Source organism: Phocoena phocoena, chromosome 4 (assembly GCF_963924675.1).
Source record: "Phocoena phocoena chromosome 4, mPhoPho1.1, whole genome shotgun sequence".
Taxonomy (NCBI): domain Eukaryota; kingdom Metazoa; phylum Chordata; class Mammalia; order Artiodactyla; family Phocoenidae; genus Phocoena; species Phocoena phocoena.
Genome location: NC_089222.1, coordinates 17,995,144 through 18,014,379, shown reverse-complemented (window position 1 = coordinate 18,014,379; position 19,236 = coordinate 17,995,144). Strand labels below are relative to the sequence as shown.

The following is a 19,236-nucleotide window of genomic DNA, read 5'->3' as shown; positions in this document are numbered from 1 at the left end:
CAGCCTAGGGAAGTAGAAATTAGCAAAAATAGAGACGGACTGTGCTCAGGGCTCTAGTGATGTTGCAGAGAGAGGAGGGCTCCTATTCTGGCTCTGCCATCTACTTACTCTGTGATCTTGGGTTAAGGTTACTAAACTACTTTGGGCCTCAAATTCTTCAACTGTAAAACAAGAATATTAACCCTGATGTCATGAGGTTTTCAAATGTTCTGAGGATGTGCCCCGTGTGGTCCATTGTTTCTTCCAACTAGATCCAGTCTGCTAGCCCAGGGGACTTGGCAACCAGCCCAAAGTCTCCTTCTGGGTCCACCAGTGTTCACAGATGCAAATCAATCCCTGGGCATTGTTCCCCAAGGTAAATGTGAAGAGCACAATCCAGTGACAAGCCTTGGGTATTCGTATGATAAATATCTTTGAGGAGATAAATAAACATGTCAACCCAGTCGGAGTGGAGTGATGAATAAGAATGGGCTTGGAGAAAGGGAAGGTTCCCCGAGGTGGGTGTGATAAATGCTCCAGAAGGAAGATGGTTTCCTGTAACATCTGGAGATGACCTGAAGTTTCTCTGGGATGTAATCTAGGAAGTAAACAATGGGGTGCCTTGTCCTTGAGGACAAGGAAAGCTTGTGACTGTGGGGAGGGGCTGAGGCATGACCCACCCATCCCATGGTGTGACTCAGGTCCAGGAGTCACAATGTTCCCTCAGCTCTGTGCCCACCTCTCTCTTGGTCTGGTCACTGGCATTGCCTTACACCTAATATCCTGTCCCAGATCCCCTGTCCACCTCTGGGCTTCTTCAGTTTAAAGTATACTGCAGCCAGATTAACTGTCCCAAAGCTCATTTTACTCACTTCCTCTGATGCTCAAAAATGGCATCCCCATTGGAAAAAAAAAATCTCAACTCCTTCTCTAACATTTTACAATGTGGCAGCCGCTGGCCAGTCCAGGTGCCTCCCATGGTTCCCTCTAAGGAGCCCGCTGCTCTCATCTCACTCTTCCACTCATTGAGTCTCAGCAGAACCCAGCTTCAGGGATCTCCCACTACGGCCACCTCTCTTCATAACCCCACCAGCCTTCAAAGGTCCAGATCAGTCCACACACTGCCCTGGCTTAGCCACGCCAGACCATGCCCACCAAAGTGTCCCTTCTCTCCTCCCAACTCAAAGTCCTTACTTTTAGTAACTCTCATGGGGCTGTAATTACCACCTTGGGACACAGTGCACTGGGATCTAACCTTCCAGGTAACCATCTCTGGTCTCCATCACTGGAATAAACTCCTTAGGGCACAAGTCCTATTTTTAGCTTCTTCCCACTGTGTTAGCCCCTAATCGATGTTCAGTAAAAGTTTGCCTTTACTGGAATGGCTGCGGGCTCTTCCCCAAAGGCGCTGGAAGTAAGAGGGGTCGGAAAATCACACAGTTGCACCAAACATGGACATAGGCCTTTAAAGGAGAAGGATGTTGGGGGAGGGGAGGCAGGGTTGTGATTCTGCAGCCTGTACCTGGGAAGGAACACGGAGTGGGTCTGAACACAGCAGTCCCAGGGCAGTGGGGACAGGAGTGCTTCTAGATAGCAGAGGCAGAAACTGGGGAGGCTGGGACCATTCCCATCTCACTGAGATGTTTCAACTGAAAGGTTACCTTAACGTGAGTGGTTTTCTAACTTTTCTTTTTAAGCTGTAAAATCCTTTCTACCAAGAAAAGATTCCCTGAAGTATAAAGTGTGAAGCAGAACAATGCAGTGTTGCTCTGGGTGAATCAGAAGCAGGGGTCCCAGAGCCCCGAGGCTGGTCCATTTCCTATCTCCCCAGCCCAGACTCTGAAGCTTTCATGGAAAAATCCAAAACTGCTAGGGAGCCTCCAAAAGTCCCCTTGAGACCTCAGATTAAATTATATGAGTTCCTAAAAGGCATGGGTCTCGAGGTTGGATATGAGGAGTTAAGGGTTGTGGGTTATCTTTTTCCTTATATGAAATACACCCTTAGGAAAAAACTAAAATCTGTATTTAAATGTCAGGTAAAGACATCAGGCCCAATAGTACTGATGACAAAGAAGAATAATTTGCACACAGATGAAATGTGCAAATGATGAACTGTGCATAGAAGAATCTTGTCTCTTCTGACATCCGTATTCTAGGAGAGAACTTTGTTGAGAAGGTACTGCTTAGATAACAGGTTCTGCCTCTGTTGATGAAAACTCATTTCATTGCACAAATATGCTTGAATTTTACATCAGGAAGCCTGACTCATTAAATATTTTTGGTACAGTAACACTTCTGGTCAAAGTAGATTAAACAAATAAGTAATTACTTTGGAGACTGTGTATGACTACAAAAGCAGAATTCATTATTTTTCTAATTGTTTTCCCCTAGTGTGGACATTGGCTTCTTTGCTTTTGCTCTGGGCTGTGCCATGAGATGGCCCTGACAACCCTTTCCAATCTCCTTCTCTACCTTGAGTCCCCTGGGGACAGAGGACTGCTCTGGGTGGGCGGCATCAGTTCGATGCTGTTGTAGAATATTGGCTGAGTCTCGTCAAGGGCTCAACCAAGTGTGAGTGGGAGAGAAAGTGAGGGCTTCCAGCCTGGGTGGCTGAGTCAACCCCACCCCCCCAGAGGGGCCCCTCCCTCACTGGTCCATCCACTAAGAGTTTTGTTCTAAAAGCCAAGGGAGCCTGTGACATTGGGTGTTGGGGGCTGGGGGCTGCTCTGGGTTTGTGGGTTTACAGCAGAGGCCCTCGTTTTTGATATTGCCTCTGATTGGGGGTGGGTTCTTTCTTGGGATCATCTACGTGACGCTGCTAGTTCTTAAAACATACTCCCAGATCAACATCACCTAAGAACTGATAAGAAATGCAGAACCTTGAGCCCCGTCTCCGATCTACTGAATCAGAAACCCTGGAGGTGGGGCCCAACCATCTGAGTTTTAACAAGCCCTCCAGGGGATTCTGAGGCAAGTTCAAGTTTGAAAACTTTGTCTAGAAATCAGAACATTACATTTTATTTTTTTATTTAATTTTATTTAATTAATTTTATTTCTTTTTTTATAAATTTTAATTTTATTTCTTTTTAATTTCGTTGCTGCATGCAGGCTTTCTCTAGGTGCGGCGATTGGGGGCTACTCTTCATAGCGGTACAAGGGCTTCTCACTGCGGTGACTTCTCTTGCTGCAGAGCACGGGCTCTAGGCGCGCGGGCTTCAGTAGTTGTGGCATGCGGGCTCAGTCGTTGTGGCTCGTGGGCTTAGTGGCTCTGCGGCATGTGGGATCTTCCTGGACCAGGGCTCGAACCCGTGTCCCCTGCATTGGCAGGTGGATTCTTAACCACTGCGCCACCAGGGAAGTCCAGAATGTTACATTTTAAAAGGACATCTGATGTTATTCAGTTTTCTGTCAGTTCTTACCATCTATGGATTACAGTACTGAGGGTAAGAGAGAGAAACTGCTTCCCTATGTCCCCAGCAGGCTAGAGCAGAGCCCAAATTAACCTGGTTCCTGTCCCTGAGACAGACGCTGGCTCTCTCTCCCTTCCCCCTACACTCAAGCACCCCGCATTTTCAGAGCCCCTGGAGGATGCCCAGCATGTGGAGGGGTGTGGTCAGGGTCACATCGTTCACGGGTGGGTGCTGCCCTCTGGGACCCTTGATCCCTTGGAGAGATCAGGGGTCCCAGCAGAGGTGGACGTGAGCAGAGCCCTGTTCCAGGAGGATGAGGCATCCTCAGCAGTGTGTTCCTAGGGCCCCTCTGCCCCCGGGTCACCCCTGCCTGGCACTTTTCCTCTGTTCCTTCTTCTTCCTGGGGAAACCAGAAGGTGCGCCAGTTAAAGGGAGCAAACCTGAATGCTGTGCCCTGTGACAGCAGGAGGCTATGCAGGGGTGTGTGAGAGACGGGAATTCTTGTCAGGTGATTCCAGTCCTAGGCAGGCACCCCAGAGTGGCTTTGAGGGTGCCTGGGGCAGGCCCGTCAGACTTCCTGGTGTGGGACCAGAGCAATGGCAGCTCTGGTTTATTGAGTGTTTGAGCACAGAAGGAAGTACTGGGGAAGCCACAGGAGTGAGCAGAGGACACCCTGTGTGTCCCATTACTCCTGGCTCTCACCCACAGGGGTTCAGTAGGGCACCCACCACCACCTAAAGCCTGACATCACTGCCGCTGCCACCAGGCAGGGGAGCCGCGCGTGCAGCCACTGTGACTGTCCTCCCTGGGCCCGGAGGTCAAAGTCTTCTGGCCTCAGGGATGAGAGCCCACCTCCTGCAGGGCACTGCACAGCTGGAGCCCTCCCTGCACCCCCGTCCCCACTACGTCCGGGGCCTCCTTCCTCCTCCACCACCCCACACACCGCTGCCCCAGGCCCTCCAAAACGCTGCTCAGGAGCCCAAAACTCCCCCATGGCCTCCACCTGGCTCTTCCCAGAGCACTCCCTCCATGCCCTCCGCCCTGCAGCTCTCTCCAGCGTGGCAGTGTATGACTTTATGCCCGGCACATCTCAGGGTCAGGAGGTGGGCTGTGTTCTCCACTGTTGCTCACCACCTCCCCCTCTGTCCACATGTCGGCCGGGCTGTTGCTCCCTGAGCCTGGGACCACGGGGCACTCCTTCCCACATCACTCCCTGACTCACTGAAGCCTTGGGCTTCCATCTCTATCTTCTCAATCCCACCTCACCCTCCTGTGGGTGACTCTGATGCCCACCTGAACAGCACACGCTCACAGCCCCACTACTCTTCCATGTCTGACCCTCCCCACCAGACAGTTGGACTTGGCCTCATCTGAAGGTGCTCCAGTTTCAAAGCCACGCGTTCAAGTATTCTTGAATGAAAGCATCCTGCCTGGGGCAACCTCTGATAACTCCCCCCAGCCGCTGCAGCCTCATCTGGCTCTCTCGACCTTTGTCTCTACATAGCCCTCTCCCAATTCATATCCTGCATCATCCAGCTTGGGTTCCATTTTGCAATAGTGTAATTGACGATACTCCCCTAAGCCTCAGGCGTGAGTTGCCTTTATCTTTCCATAGGATACAAGCAGCAAAACTCAACCCGCGAGAGACCCACCATCCTCTTCCTGTAGGGTCTGCTCTGAGCAGCCAGGCACTGCTGAGAAAGCCACAAAACAGGACAAATGGGCAGCTTTGTAAATAAAAGATCACCAACTTCAAATAAGCCTTCAAAACACTTTCTGGAAATGCTGAATTTCTCTGGTCAATTCCATCTCCCATTCTCTGGAGTGGGCTGCCTAACTCTTTTCATTCTCCTTAACCCTTCAACCCCAGTGTCTCCTCTTTCACTCTCAGCAACCAAGCTTACCACTCACCTACAGAGAAAATAGATGCCTGAACGTCCAACTGCATGAATAATATCGCGACTCGGGTACTCAAAGTCTCCTCGAATTGCGCATGCGCAAAACCGAACCCACGGTCCCTGTGCACGTCTGGGAGCCCGCGGCACATCTCCCACGTATCTGCAAACCATCCGCTTATTCTCCTGCTTTGGTTTCTTTGTTTTCCATGTCGGCTGCCTGCAAGAGCCCCCTGGGAAACCTGCTCCCTGAGCCAGACTTCCAGGGCCCTCCCTGGGGAGTTGTGGGCCAGTGGGGACACGGTTCCCCTGTGCTCCCTGAGGTAGCACCCACTCAGCCTCCCAAGCCCACCTCCCCACTGAGCTGCAGCTCCTCCTCAGGAGCCTTGGGGCTGCCTATTTGGGCCTCAAACCTCGGCGACCCTCCTGCAAAGCCTCCTTCCTTGCCCTCGTCCTCACTCCTTCTAGGGCATCAGATGAGACAACAGACACCAGGAGGCCCTGTTTCCAACCAGCCCTCCACATACACACCTCCTCACAAGCTTCCTTACACACATGCAAACCCGTTCCTGTGAACCAATGCCAGACCACTGGGTTATGAGGTGCCACCAGACTGTGAGCATTATGTCAGGCCTAACAGGAATTCCTGGGACACATAGGACACCGCACTGAGGTGCAAGAGTTACTGGAGCGGTGAGACCTGGTGTTTTCCCTCGGGAGCCCTCAGTCTATCAGGAGACATATGGCCCATGCACACAAAGAACTCCTACACATTCAAGAACTCATGCGCCATCCTTATAACTAGTACCGCTCAGAGAAGGACAAGAAACACATCAGGGGTTTCTATGGGGCAGATGGGCTCACAGAGACATGCTTCTTCCCCTGAGGTCTTCTGGATACATAAAGCATTTGTTCTGTCCAGAAAGAAAGAAAGAAAGAAAGAAAGGAAGGAAGAAAGGAAGGAAGGAAGGAAGGAAGGAAGGAAGGAAGGAAGGAAGGAAAGGAAGAAAAGAAAAGGAAAGAAAAGAAAAGAAAAGAAAAAGAAAGGAAGCAAAAGAGAGACACATACACTTCAAATTTCCAGGGCTCATTTCTATAGCTGAGGTTGTGCTGTGGCTCAGCTCTCAGAAGGAAACTGATCCCAGGGCCTGGAGGGTTGGCAAAAAGTCCCTCTTGCACTGGAAAATATTTGTAGTCCGGCTTTGCCTTTATTTACCCAGAACATTTAATGTGCCTTTTTTCCCCATCTTTCACATCCGCTCAGAGAAGATGTTAATTTTCTGAAATTAAACACTTAGCTTGATTACTGTTTTGTTAATTGCTGCATTCAAAAACCCCTGGTGCTCCTGCCTGTTTAACATGGATGGTGCTGTGAAAATGATAGGCGCAGAGCTGGCGTGCAGGTGGATGGACATCAGCGTCGGAATTGCCAACCCGACACCCCCACTGGTGCCTGCTGGAGCAGCTGGGGCCCTGCCTCTGCGGGAGGGGGCAGCCCAGCCTGGGCATAGCAGAGTGTCTCCCGCAGGGCCGTGTTTTGGGAGGACAGTGCACCCGGGAAGTCCAGGTCTCACCAACATCTGGGAGAACGTGGGGTCTTAACTGCAATCACAGTGCCCGCACAGAGATGCCGGAGGAAGGAAAGATCACAGAGAAAGCTCAAGCCACACCATTTGCTGATGTCTGAGATGAGTTTAAGAAGGATCGAGGCATCCATTCATACATTTATTTGATAATTTATTAAATCATTCAATGAACATTTCTCAAATGCTGTTATTAGAGGAATAATAGCACCTAGCTAGACACTGGGGAACAGTAGCCACTCAGGTGGATAGAGGGCACGCTCTCCTGGAACTGACATTTGCCAGAGGAGCGAGGACAGACTCATCACCAGTCTCCTCCTCCCTCCTGCCCCCTGTGCCTTGGCCACAAGGCGAACAGAAACTATCTCGTAATCCAACTAGAGGCTCCCTCTGTAATGAGGGTGATAACAATCTCATTTGGACTTTGAACAGGGGAAGGAACTTACTACATCTCACTGCCTGGCAGTCCCATTTTCACTGAACAAGCCGTGTATTTAGAGTGCCCAAGAGGTTGTAAAATGAGCAAATAGGTCCCTGGGGCCCGTGGGGCCCTCTAGTCATCCTCAGAGCCACACAGTTGTTCTCCAGCTTTTAGCAGCATCTTAGGCACTGCTCAGGACCTGGAACAGGGAGCTTTCCTACGCCCAACCACCGCGTGGCCCAGCATGTGAAATCTGTCCGCAAGAAGTTCAAACTGGTCAGATAGTAAGTAATAAAATATCCCACCTTGTACTGTCACTGTATAGCAACAACCTCCTCGGATTGAAATGCTTTCTAGCGATGGCATGTGATCACATCCTGACTTTTGCAAAGTGAGAGCTGGCACCTCAGTGGGCTGTGGTACCCATAGACCGGCTGAGATCCCTCTTGGTGACTTTCTAGGCATCCGAGCCCAGTTTCAATGAGTGCTGGGCATCAGAATGGGAGCTCCCCAAGGCATAGACTCTTGTCTGTGCTGTTTGCTCCTGTGTTCCTCAGGCCTGGAGCCGTGAATGACACACAGAAGACCTCAATAAATATTTGTTGAGTAAGTGAATGGGAGCCCCTAGAAGCAGAAGCCAAGGAGTCAGCATGTGGAATGCAGTCACAAAGATTGTGGTGAATGAATGAATGCATTTCCAAAGTTAATGCGCTTAAACAAATCCCCCTTTGAATCTCACTGTTTTCCTCTGAGTACATCAGGGCTTCTGGTAACATCCTAAGGTCATCCCCTTAAGTTTTCCTTCTAAGAGCCAAAAGAGAGGAAGATACCTGGTCCCCTGGCTGACCTGGAGGGAGCACCTGCCCACCCGTGGACCACCAGGATATATTCTGATCACTACACATCAACCAAACATTTATATAACAAAGCTCATGTGTAGGGATTAAAGGAGCCTGGCAAATATTTATCAAGGTTCTATGCCTAGTGCTGTGGGTCCCTCCCTCATGACAGTGGGGAAGGGTGGAAAGTCTGATTCTCTGCAGAGCTCACCACCTAGTGGAGAACCCAAGGCTGCTGGGAGTGGAAGGCCATGACTTTGGTCAGGGGCAATGCTATGTGGTGACCTGCTCCACTCAAGAGACAACAATCCCTGTTTGCAGATGGCAGGACCTTTCTGAGGCCACTTGGAAGTTCCTCCTCAATGCCAGGACTTAAGAAACAATAAAAACAGCCTTTTGGAGATTAACAATGAGAAGAAAGCAATAAAATGAACTATGAAATTGAATTAAGAACAGTGAAATTGTCATTGACTTAAGTTTTTTTTTAACTTTTCCTTATTAACTTCAATGAAAGTTTTCCTTAAAATCATTCCCATCTTTTTGATGTTCTGACTCAATCTTTTTCTCTGCTCTGGAACAAATTTCACCTGCTAATTTCCAGTGAAACCAGCCCTTAAAAATGGACTAGATTCAGCATATGGATCTTAACACTCTAAATTTTTACAGGCAGCAGTGTAATATTGTTTTAATATTTAATTTTGAGATTTACATAATATCTTCCCTCCAAAGAGCTCAATATATTGCAATATCATAAAATTCCTTTTCATATTCAAAGATTATTCTTTATGCATGCAAATACTATACTTAACCAAGGAATAATGCAAATTAGGTGATGTGTTCAGAGGAATTGGTGGGCTGGGTAATTCATGTGTGGGAAAAGTAGCATCTCTGAGTGAGTTTAATTGTCTAGGAACTTTGAAAATGCCTTAAAAATGGACAAACTATAGGGGCTTGTGATGACTGACAGAGTAGTGTAGTATTTTCTAAATAAAATTAAGTAACGGCTTGTGTCTGTGTTGTGGGCACAGTGTACATGTTAGTGTTTCACATGCAGTCGGCACCACAGGCCATACATGAGCTGTGCGCAATATAAATGTCAAATATAAATGCTGCTGATGCATCCTACGGGGAAGGGAAAAGTGCTGCCTCTCCAAACACATGATGAGGAAAGACAGTCAGGCTCCTCTGAGCGGCAGGTTGAGCCTATGTCGGGTATACAGGTTCTGTTCCTTCCCTGCCGTCTTCACTAACCCCCTGGAACACAGATTTCACTGCTCCCCTTTCTGGTGCCTACTCCTTCCTTGAAGAGTGGCCAAACCAATATCTGTCATTTATCTGATCTAGATGACATCAGTCCCAAACAAAGGGACCAGGGGCCTTGGAAGGAAACAGCCTAGGGGGGGGGAAAAAAAAGCCCAGCAAATTGCTGTCTGGCTCAGGACATATTCTCAGAAATTATGCTCATCTCCCAGTCCATCACACGGTTTGCAAAGTGATTTTCTCTCCTCTGTCTCATTTGCTTGTCACACAGCACGAGGAAGCAGGTGCCAGTCCTCCCATCTTACTGTGGAGAAAGGAGGGATCACAGCAATTCAATGAACTTGCATGAGTCATGTGAGGAGCAGAGAGAGGGGCCAACCCCACGTCTCCCCTCCCCACTGCACGGCTGCCACCATGAGCCCAGGAGTCAGGGAAGGTGACTGCCCCGAGGGGGGATGAGATGGTACCACACAGCACACTCACCATTCAAGCCTGGCTAAGTCAGATTAGCCCTCTGAATCAGAGGCTGCAAGCCACAGCCAAAAGGCCAAATCCAGAATTGGATTTGTTTGCCTCTCAAGTGTTTTAAAATTTTCTAATTAGTTGTCAACATTTTTAATCTGGATTTTCAGCTTATAACATCTGGCAGCGCTGGGTATGACGCCACTTGCTGGAGCTGAGTAGGGGCTGCCCCTGTTCTTCTCTTCAACTCCCTATATAGTCCCCACCACTCCCTCTTGTGTGACTCCTGGCTCCGTGTCGCTCCTGCCATTACCTGCCTGGCCTCATGGGTCTTTGAGTGTGTTCTCTCTGGCTCAGATGCTCCCGAATTTACTGACTTTATTTTACCACACTACAAGTTAATTTTATAGATGTGCTGGTCTGATTTGTCTTATGTATTTTTTCCAAGATTTCCTCTGAGGTTGTCTTCCCCAACTCTGACACTCAGAGTCTAGTTGGCAGAAAAGAGAAGTAAAGTTTGTCATTCACTTTAATTCTCTCTGACAGCCAGATGATCCGGCCATCAGTCTGAACCTGGGGCCAGGTGCCGGAGAGTGATTGCAGAAGTTACTGGTGATAACAACCTCTCTGCAGATCGCTTGGCCACTGGAACAGAGAGAGTTCCACCTGATCTGGCTTATTTTAAACTCAAGGCAGCTGTATTCAGCTCAAGGCTGCATCCCTAAAGACCTCACGTAAATCTGAGCTTGCATAATTCATGACCAACCCTGACCAAAGGTGATGGACATTTTTTTGACACCTAAAGTGGCCCAGCTACGTGGCAATAGCTTAGAGGGAGCTTACAACCTACACAGCTCACCATAATGCAACTTTTGATCAGTCTGAGGATAAAATGGCCACAAACCTGAGTATGAAACCCAGAAACATCATTTGCTGGCTGTGAGATGCTGAGCAAATTCCAAAAGCATTCTGACCTCGGTTTCTTCATATGACCCACATCATCTTTTTAAAGAACTTGGTAGGGGCTTGGCACACTGGAGGTGCTCAAAAATGGTAGTCCTCTGCCTCAGCCTATGGGCTGCATGAGAATCCCATCCTGATACTCTCCGAGTGATACAAGATCCTTGAGTAGTCTGACTATATACTTAACTGGGGTCATCACAGAAGGAAATGAAGGCTTGTTGGATCTCAGGATGCAATAGACCCTGTGGTGTCCCCCAGTCATGCTGGTTCCGAGGGAAGAACTATACCTACTATGTATCCAATGGGCCAGAAGATGACTACAAAATCTCCTTAGATCAAAACCCTAGGGTCAAGAGAAACCTACTGGCTTTGTGACCACCTAGAGGGCTGGGATAGGGAGGGTGGGAGGGAAATGCAAGAGGGAGGGGATATGGGAATATATGTATACGTATAGCTGATTCACTTTGTTATAAAGCAGAAACTAACACACCGTTGTAAAGCAATTGTACTCCAATAAAGATGTTTAAAAAAAAAAAAAGAAAGAGAAGCCTACTGGTGACTTTCTCTGATAGACTGATACAAACCATGACTCTTTTTGTCGGGTAGCTAAATCAGCTAAGATGAGCTGCCTGCCTCCACTGGGCAGGGATCATGAGAGCAACACAATGCAGCACCAATGTGGCACATCTGGGCAGCCCCAAGGGAGGAGAGCATGACAATCCTGCCTCTACTGGACAGTAAGAATGGCACACCCAGCCACAGATGCTGTCCATAGCTCCTAAACAGAGGAGGAACCAGCCCAGAGCAGTGAGCAGCCTCCCAAAATAGATTCTCACGTTCAGATCAAGCCCAAAACCCTTGGCAGACAACTTGTCCAAACCTTTCTCTCATGTGACCCTGATATCCATTGTCAGGGTCCAATTCACCTTGGAACAACTTGTACCCCTCAACAAACACACGCCTATCTCCCAATTCCATCCAGAGGCAGGGGGAAGCCTTTCATGGCTCAGCGTCACAGAGAAGATTGTGGAAGGGTAATCAGCCTGCACACTGAGATACCATCCACTCAGCCGGATGGCACTGACTGTCCCTGAAGAACCCCTCTGTGCTTGGAGGCTATGATATAGGGAGCCCAGAGGGACTGCCCACCTTTTAGGGCAGGAAACAGAAGAGAGGAACAGAATGGATGGCCTGCCGACCCTCCCTCTAATCCCAGGTTTCCCAAGCCCTTCAAGTCTCTGCTTCCTTATAAGAAAAATGGGAACAAAGATGCACAAGTCACAGGGTAATTATGAAGATCAAATGAGTCTGTATATTCCAAAATTGTTTGTCAACTCAAAAGAGACACAAACTGTGAATAATAACTATGACTCAATCAGGACCCACTCAATACTCCCCCCACCATTTCAGTCTGGGCTGTTCCAGGCAGGGAATAGATACGCAGTAAACGCTTAGCCGTTGATTTAATGATTGATTCCAGGACGGCTCTTGGTCAACTTCTTTACCTGCCGTCTACCTACTCATGACCCAAACAGTAGGACAAATGTGGCCACAGGTACTGACAAGGGTCGCACCATACCTGGAGGTCCGAGGGGGAAGGCTGACCTGGATCTTGCCCAGAGTGGAAGAGCCCAGGGCTGCTCTGGAAAGGGGACAGGCATATCATGACTTCTTGGTGATACAGGGGTTCATCCACCTTGTCTCTTAATGGATCTGAGTCACTAGGGATTTTATGATGCCTGTTATTTAGTCTCTCTTTCATCCCTTATAAAATCTGGGGCTTCCATTCATGTTTCTAAACTCTTCTTGCAGAGGTACAGGCTCGAGTGTTTATTTTGAAACTTCTCATCTTTTTAAACAAATATCTGTTTGTGGAAAGTAACTTGCATTCACATGTGGACTCACCAAACAGCACCGTGCTCCTCAGAGCCCCACAGCCCATGGATGAGAAACCACTGGTTAACTTGACCTTTATTTTATAATAACCATATGCCACCAAGAAGCACTTGCAACCTTACCTTGTTGATTGTAAACTTTTCTGACACCCAAATTCCAGAATTCCCAAAGAGAAATCACAGATTGGACAGTGACAATGGGGCTGGGACTACAAAATCAGGGAAGGTTAAGAATAAAAGGCCCATGAGAGGGCGAACAAAGGGCATGAGAAATGCTCCTGGAGGGGCCAACGGGTAAGGACAGAAATAAATATTTTGAATATTGGTAATGCAGGGTCCCTTGTAGAAGCCCTGGTCCCTCAGCTTCACGGCAGCCTGAGAAGGTACAGATGGCAAGACAAGCAGATGGGCAGGTTCGGGAATAGCAGGGGAAGGGAAGGGAGGGGCAGAAATCAAAGCAAACCAATATAAGTGGCAGGTTTGTTCACACATGCTTAGAGAGAGGGAAAAGACAGCCAAGCCCAGCGTAACATGACAGACTGGAAGGATTATTATTCCCAGAAGCTGGGACACTAAAATATTTCAGCCAGTTTTCTGCCTTAAACTCTCCAAGGGAAATACTGCTAACAAAGGCTGCTCATGTTATGTGCTCATCACGACGCAGAAATTACCGTTCTCTTCTCTGTGAGTAAGACGGGCTGTCACAACCTTTGTCTCCATGGCACTGGGGCTGTGGTCACCAGCTGGAGGCTTCCACACTTCCACTCTTATTTTCTCACTACACACGTATGCATGTAAACACGTGACCATACGCATACATACAAACACGCACACACGAACACACACACGCTCACAGCAACAACGCAGCCATCTGGATAGCCATGCTCTCCGACGACACCTTTTTTTCTTCGCAGTTCTGACAGCTTAAACCCAGGAATCATCTGCCATCAAAGATGCCTGGTGTTAAAAGAGGTAGAATGAGTCTCGGGATGGGGAGAGGAGGAGTAGGAAAGGATGGAGAAGAATAGAAGAGGTCAAGAATTGGGGGCTATGGGGAGGGAGAGGGAGCAAAAAGAAATGTTGGGTCCTGCTATTCTGCTAACAAGCTGTCCTTTTAGAATTTGTTGATTGAGAAAAATCCATAATTCCAAGGAAGATCATGGTCCACTGCCCACGACCCCCATCGTTGCCTGTAGACGTGATCTTCATGTCCCCTCTGCAGCCTTGCACCTTCCCTTCAAGGGGGAGACTGCTCATTTCTCTCTAGCTCCTTTGGTATTTACTGCATGTTTACAGCACACAATACTTAGCTCTGTACTTTGTGTCTATGTCCTGGAAATCCTTCAGTGATTGAGTTTCACGGGAGGAACGATGGTGTCCGAGTATCATTTTATCCCTCACAGTGTCTAATCCATAGCCTGGCACACAGTAAATGCTGAATAACTGTCTCAATAATTGAGTGAATAAAGAAATAAATGAGTGAGTGCATGAATGGACTGGTTAAATGGATATAAAAAGAAATGGATTGCTGCAAGGGGTGTGAAAAGTAATAAAAGGAGAAGGTCAGAAGAGCAAAAGATACAGAAATAAAGAGGAAAGAAGAAAATGTGTTCTGAGCTATGCATGCCACAGGGATGTACCAGCCATCAGGAGTGATCTACTGCCAACTATCTGAAGTCTCTATAACAGTTTAGCATTCAGCTGACCAAGTTGTAAAGGAGAACGTACTGCTGAATTACATGGGTTTAATTGAAAAATAATCTATGAAGGCAGCCCTGACTATCACATGATTTCTGGGAAGTTTCTTTCGCTGGGCTGGCTAATAAAGCCGCACTGGTGTTCTCAAGATCGTGCAGTGTTTCTGCCTATCCACCCACCTACCCATCCATCCATCTGTCCATCCACCCTTCCAAGGACATTCGTTGAGCCCCAGCTGGTTGCAGAGCACTGGGTCGTACTCTGGCTTGGATGTACATCTTTGCTTTTGAACTGGGCACAAGAAAACCCCTCAGAATCCAGTTCATTCTCAGAGGTGAAACACTATAGCCTTTTCCTCCATGGCCACAAATGCCCATCGCCTAATACTTTCACTCCTGGGAGGAGGCCTGAGGGCAGACTAACAGGATATGTGTGGCCGAAGCTTTGTTCCTGCACAGAAGTGGCAAAGAGCCAGCCCCGCAGACAGACAGAGAGGAGCACAGATGCCTGCAGACTTACCAGCTTGGTTTGTGGTGATGTTGACGGAGACGTGCTGTGGGGGGAAGGGACTTTTGCTGGAGACTCCATTGACGGCCTGGATGTCAAAGGTGTAGGGGGTGTGGGCCCACAGGCTGCTGATGGAGACACGGCACTCAGTCAGGCCCAGCTGCCTGGGCACGAACTCTACGTTGTCATCGCAGCGGGAGCAGCTCCGGCGGTCTGCCCGGCACTTCTTACAGATGATGTTGTAGGTGACATCATCCCGCCCACCCGTCTCCCGAGGAGGGTGCCACTCCAAAATGATGGATGTCTCATTGACGATGGATATGACATTGCGGGGACCTGATGGCACACCTATAGGGAGACAACAAAAGGACATTGAGGTTGGATAGAAGTTTCCCCAGCATCTCTCCATTTGTCTTTGGTGTGTTCCTACTTTCATCACATACACACATCCCTTCTCCTCCCTCAACCCCAAATCTCCATGCCTCAATCCATTCTGAGAAAAAATGACAGAGATGACAACCTGTCTCCCACTCCTCTTTTAGTCATCCCCACTGGGGTTTTCCTTCTTTGAATCATGTGTGCCAAGGGAGAGGAGGATGGAGGACTTGGGTACAAGCCCTTCTGTTCGAAGGACCAAGCTGCATCCTCCAGGCAACTTTAGTATCAATAACATGTATGTATATTGGACTCTTATTGGATTCCTTGTCTTTTCTTCATTGGTGTAGAACTCAAGGGTTGAGGGATAGGAGTGACCCCTCATAAGACCTAACATATCCAGGCATCCTGCCTAAAATCTCATACAATCTGGGATCTATGTGGTGTGTGCATGGCATTGGGAGTGTTTTTCTGTAGGATGGGCTGCCAGAAGACCTGGAGAGATGAATATTCACATTGCACAAGTTTTGATGCATGAAGTCAGGAAATTCACGCAGCCACCATTTTTGACCCCATGACACTAGAAGAACACAGTGGTTTGTCCCAGACACTCTGCTAGCTACTTTGCATGCATTTAACATGCCCCCCCACCCCAAGAATGCTATTGGGAAGGTACAATAATTAATTCAATTTTATTGAAAGGGAAACTAATGCTGAGAATGGGGACTGGCTATAGATCATTTGGTCTATGAGAACTAAAATTGGCATGGACACCACATCTGTCTGATTCCAAAGCTCACGTTCTTAGCTATAGCCCTGTGCTGCCTGTTAGTGAAACTATCTTTTCCTACTAAGGGAAGAGCTGGCCTTACTCTGATATGACACTCCAAGATTTGGCAGTCAAATCTATAAACGGACAACAGGACATTTGAACAGACTGCCTCTCCTACAAATCAGCCTGGCTCACAGGGATTCAAGGAGGGCAGCCTCTTCCCTCTGGAAAGTTCTGCCCATGGCTGCTGGTCACACTCTGGCAAAGGCTGAAATGCCTTGTTGCAAAACTCTAGAAAGCCTGGTCCCTAGTAGGAGGGCAAAAATGCTGCCAAATTAATGGCCGGCCGCAGTCCTGAGCATTTGGAGATTAAGTTGGAGAATCTCCTGCCCAAGAACAGAGCAGATCACAGCCTCTGGTTCCCAGGCTGAGCTCTGCTTATCTTCAGTATCCACCTGATGGAAATGGATCCCTTCTGGAAGCACCCCCGCCCCCCCGAATGGTGGGCCGGTTGGAGCCACCGCTCTGGATAGTAATGCTTTCAGAATTCACGCACGTGACTGTTGCCAGCTGAACGAAGACGTGTAGGGCAATTCATGTTGGAGACAGGAATCAAATGCCAACATACAGAATGAGGGAATAACAACAAGGTCGGGGGGTACCAGGGAAGGATTCTGTGTTGAATCAGTCAACAGCGAGCAGCTAGAGCAGAAAGCAAATATTAAATCGGATTGTATTAAAACATGAAAGAAAATCAGTACTGTATTATATAAAGCCCATTAGGCCTGAGCTAAAGCACGACTTTCATGCATGCTTGTGACAGGGCAGGATTCCTGAAGCATTTTTACTAAAGTCTTGCAAATAGTGTCCAAGAATTCCCCACCCATACGCCCAGGGCTGAGCATCCGCCTCTTTGGGAATCAGCACACAAGTAGTACTGGGCGGGCAGTTGGGACCACGCTAGGTGGGCTTCTACAGGTCGTGGCCAGCCTCATCTCACACTGCACTGGTCACTAAATGGCCATATCGGCCGGTGCCTGTCTTAGACGTGTCTGTTTGCTTGCACTGATGACACTCAGACCACAAGCTCCCAGTGGTCAGTGCCATCCCTGCCTGTCTCATTGCTACAGCAGACAGCCTAGCTTCAGCCACAGGCCACTGTTTCTCATGATCATAATAATTACGTTCACCAAGCGCATGTTATATGCCAGGCATGGGGTAAACCCTTTAACCATGTTATCTTGCTGCATCCTTATGATGTCTTGAGGCTATCACTCAGAAAGCAGCCTTGGGCGGAGGAGCAGAGACAGGTACCGACAGGGAGAGTGACCACCCACTCCTGCCACCCTTTGGAGACCTCCCCACTTCAGTTACCTCCTCTGTCCCTTGAACTTCAACTTCACCCTCTCCCCTAATTCCACCTTATCCCCTTAAATGTGAATAAGTCATTGCCACTTTTTTTTTTTTTTTTTTTTTTTTTTTTTGTGGTACGCGGGCCTCTCACTGTTGTGGCCTCTCCCGTTGCGGAGCACAGGCTCCGGACGCGCAGGCCCAGCGGCCATGGCTCACGAGCCCAGCCACTCCGCGGCATGTGGGATCTTCCCAGACTGGGGCACGAACCCACGTCCCCTGCATCGGCAGGTGGACTCTCAACCACTGCGCCACCAGGGAAGCCCAATCATTGCTATTTTAAAACCAAAATATGGTCACCTGGCATTTCTTTCTCTATATTACATGTCCTCTATCTACTCTCCAGCCAAGCTTTCCCAAAGTGGAGTCACCCTTTTGGGCCTCGCTCTCTCCCTGCTCAGCCAGCTGCAGCCTGGTTGCTCTCCCACTCCACCACCATGCCTGCCTTTTTTGGCAGGGGGGCTCCTACTTGAAAAATCCAGGGAACACAATTCAGTCCTTACCTTCCTGACAGCTCCCTGTGTGGTCACCCCGTGTGGGAGCCCAACACACAGTCTGTCAGCTTATCTCCTTTCCTCTGATCTTTCCCTTCCTCTATATCTCCACTGCCTCACAATGATGAGCCTCGTCAATTTTCCTGCCCTATTGCAAAGACTCCTAACAATTCTCTAACATCACTTTCCATCTCTCCTATCCATTCTCTCCTGCCAGGGTGTAAGTTCCAAACGTACATGGGATCATACTGTTTTCTACTCAAACCCCAATTATTCAAAAGTTCACCCTCCTTTCCAAGTCCTTCAGGTCCCCATGTGCTGCTTTTGATCTCATCTCTGGCCCCTTGGACCTTAACCCTCATATTGTAACGAACAGGAAGATTCCTGTGATGTCCTGTGCACACTAAGCTCTCTTTACTTCCGCCAAGCCTTTGCACCGTGCTTTCTCCTCTGTCTGGAATTCTTTTCCTTCTATCTACTTGAAGAACTCCTGCTCACCCTCCAGATCCAGCACATTCCACCAGGAGTCATGCATCTCCGCGCTGGGCTTCCATGAGCCCATTTCTGGATGCCTAACTCAGAATCCACCATTGCACTGTGATGGGCTCTTCTTATATGTCCTCACCATGCTGTGGCCTCCTGGTGAACAGGGGCTGGTGGCTGGTTAGTCTCCATGATCCTTACGCTCAGCATTTTGCCTGGGAGAGGCCCCATTCCACCAGTTTTCAACCTCTACTCAGTGTGCAAGGCTTCAGGTCACATGTGTTCACCCCTCTCCAGCGTGAGACATGATGCCCTGTGGTGGGGCTGAGAGAGGATGCAGCAGCAGCAGCAGGGAGGACCCCGCTTGTGCCCCTGAATGGTAGAGGCTTTGGTGAGATAAAGTGGCAGGTAAGGAGCTGCCCCGTCCCTGATCCATTGGTGTCCATGGCAGCTGGGGGAGAACAACCCTGGTCAATACTTTCTCCATGTCTGTTCATTTGCTTCCCACTCAAGAACAAAAGCAGTGGGTTTCCAAGAAGAATTTTTCAAGTTTATTTAAAAACAGGCTTCATATGAAGCAACCACCCCTCATTCATGGCTGCACTCCAGAGCAAATGCATCTGTGGGGCATGAACAGGGCTCTGTGGGAGCCGTGGTTGCTGAGTCCAAGGCTGCATAAATCTGAATTCTTTCCTTCCAAGGAGCAGGAACAGACATTAAGAGCCTTCCCTGGAGAGCAGACTCAGAGAGCTCGGAGAACGTGCACGGTGCCTGGGCCCCCAGCACATAC

General features: G+C 48.7%; 1 protein-coding gene across 1 annotated transcript in view; it reads right to left on the bottom strand.

Annotated features, from left to right (window-relative positions):
* EPHB1 (EPH receptor B1) overlaps positions 1–19,236 on the bottom strand; it is a 428,446-nt gene that overhangs the window by 100,965 nt on the left and 308,245 nt on the right. Inside the window, exon 5 of the mRNA XM_065876076.1 lies at positions 14,925–15,260. Coding sequence (XP_065732148.1) covers positions 14,925–15,260 — 336 coding nt within the window. The remainder of the gene's footprint in view (positions 1–14,924; positions 15,261–19,236) is intronic.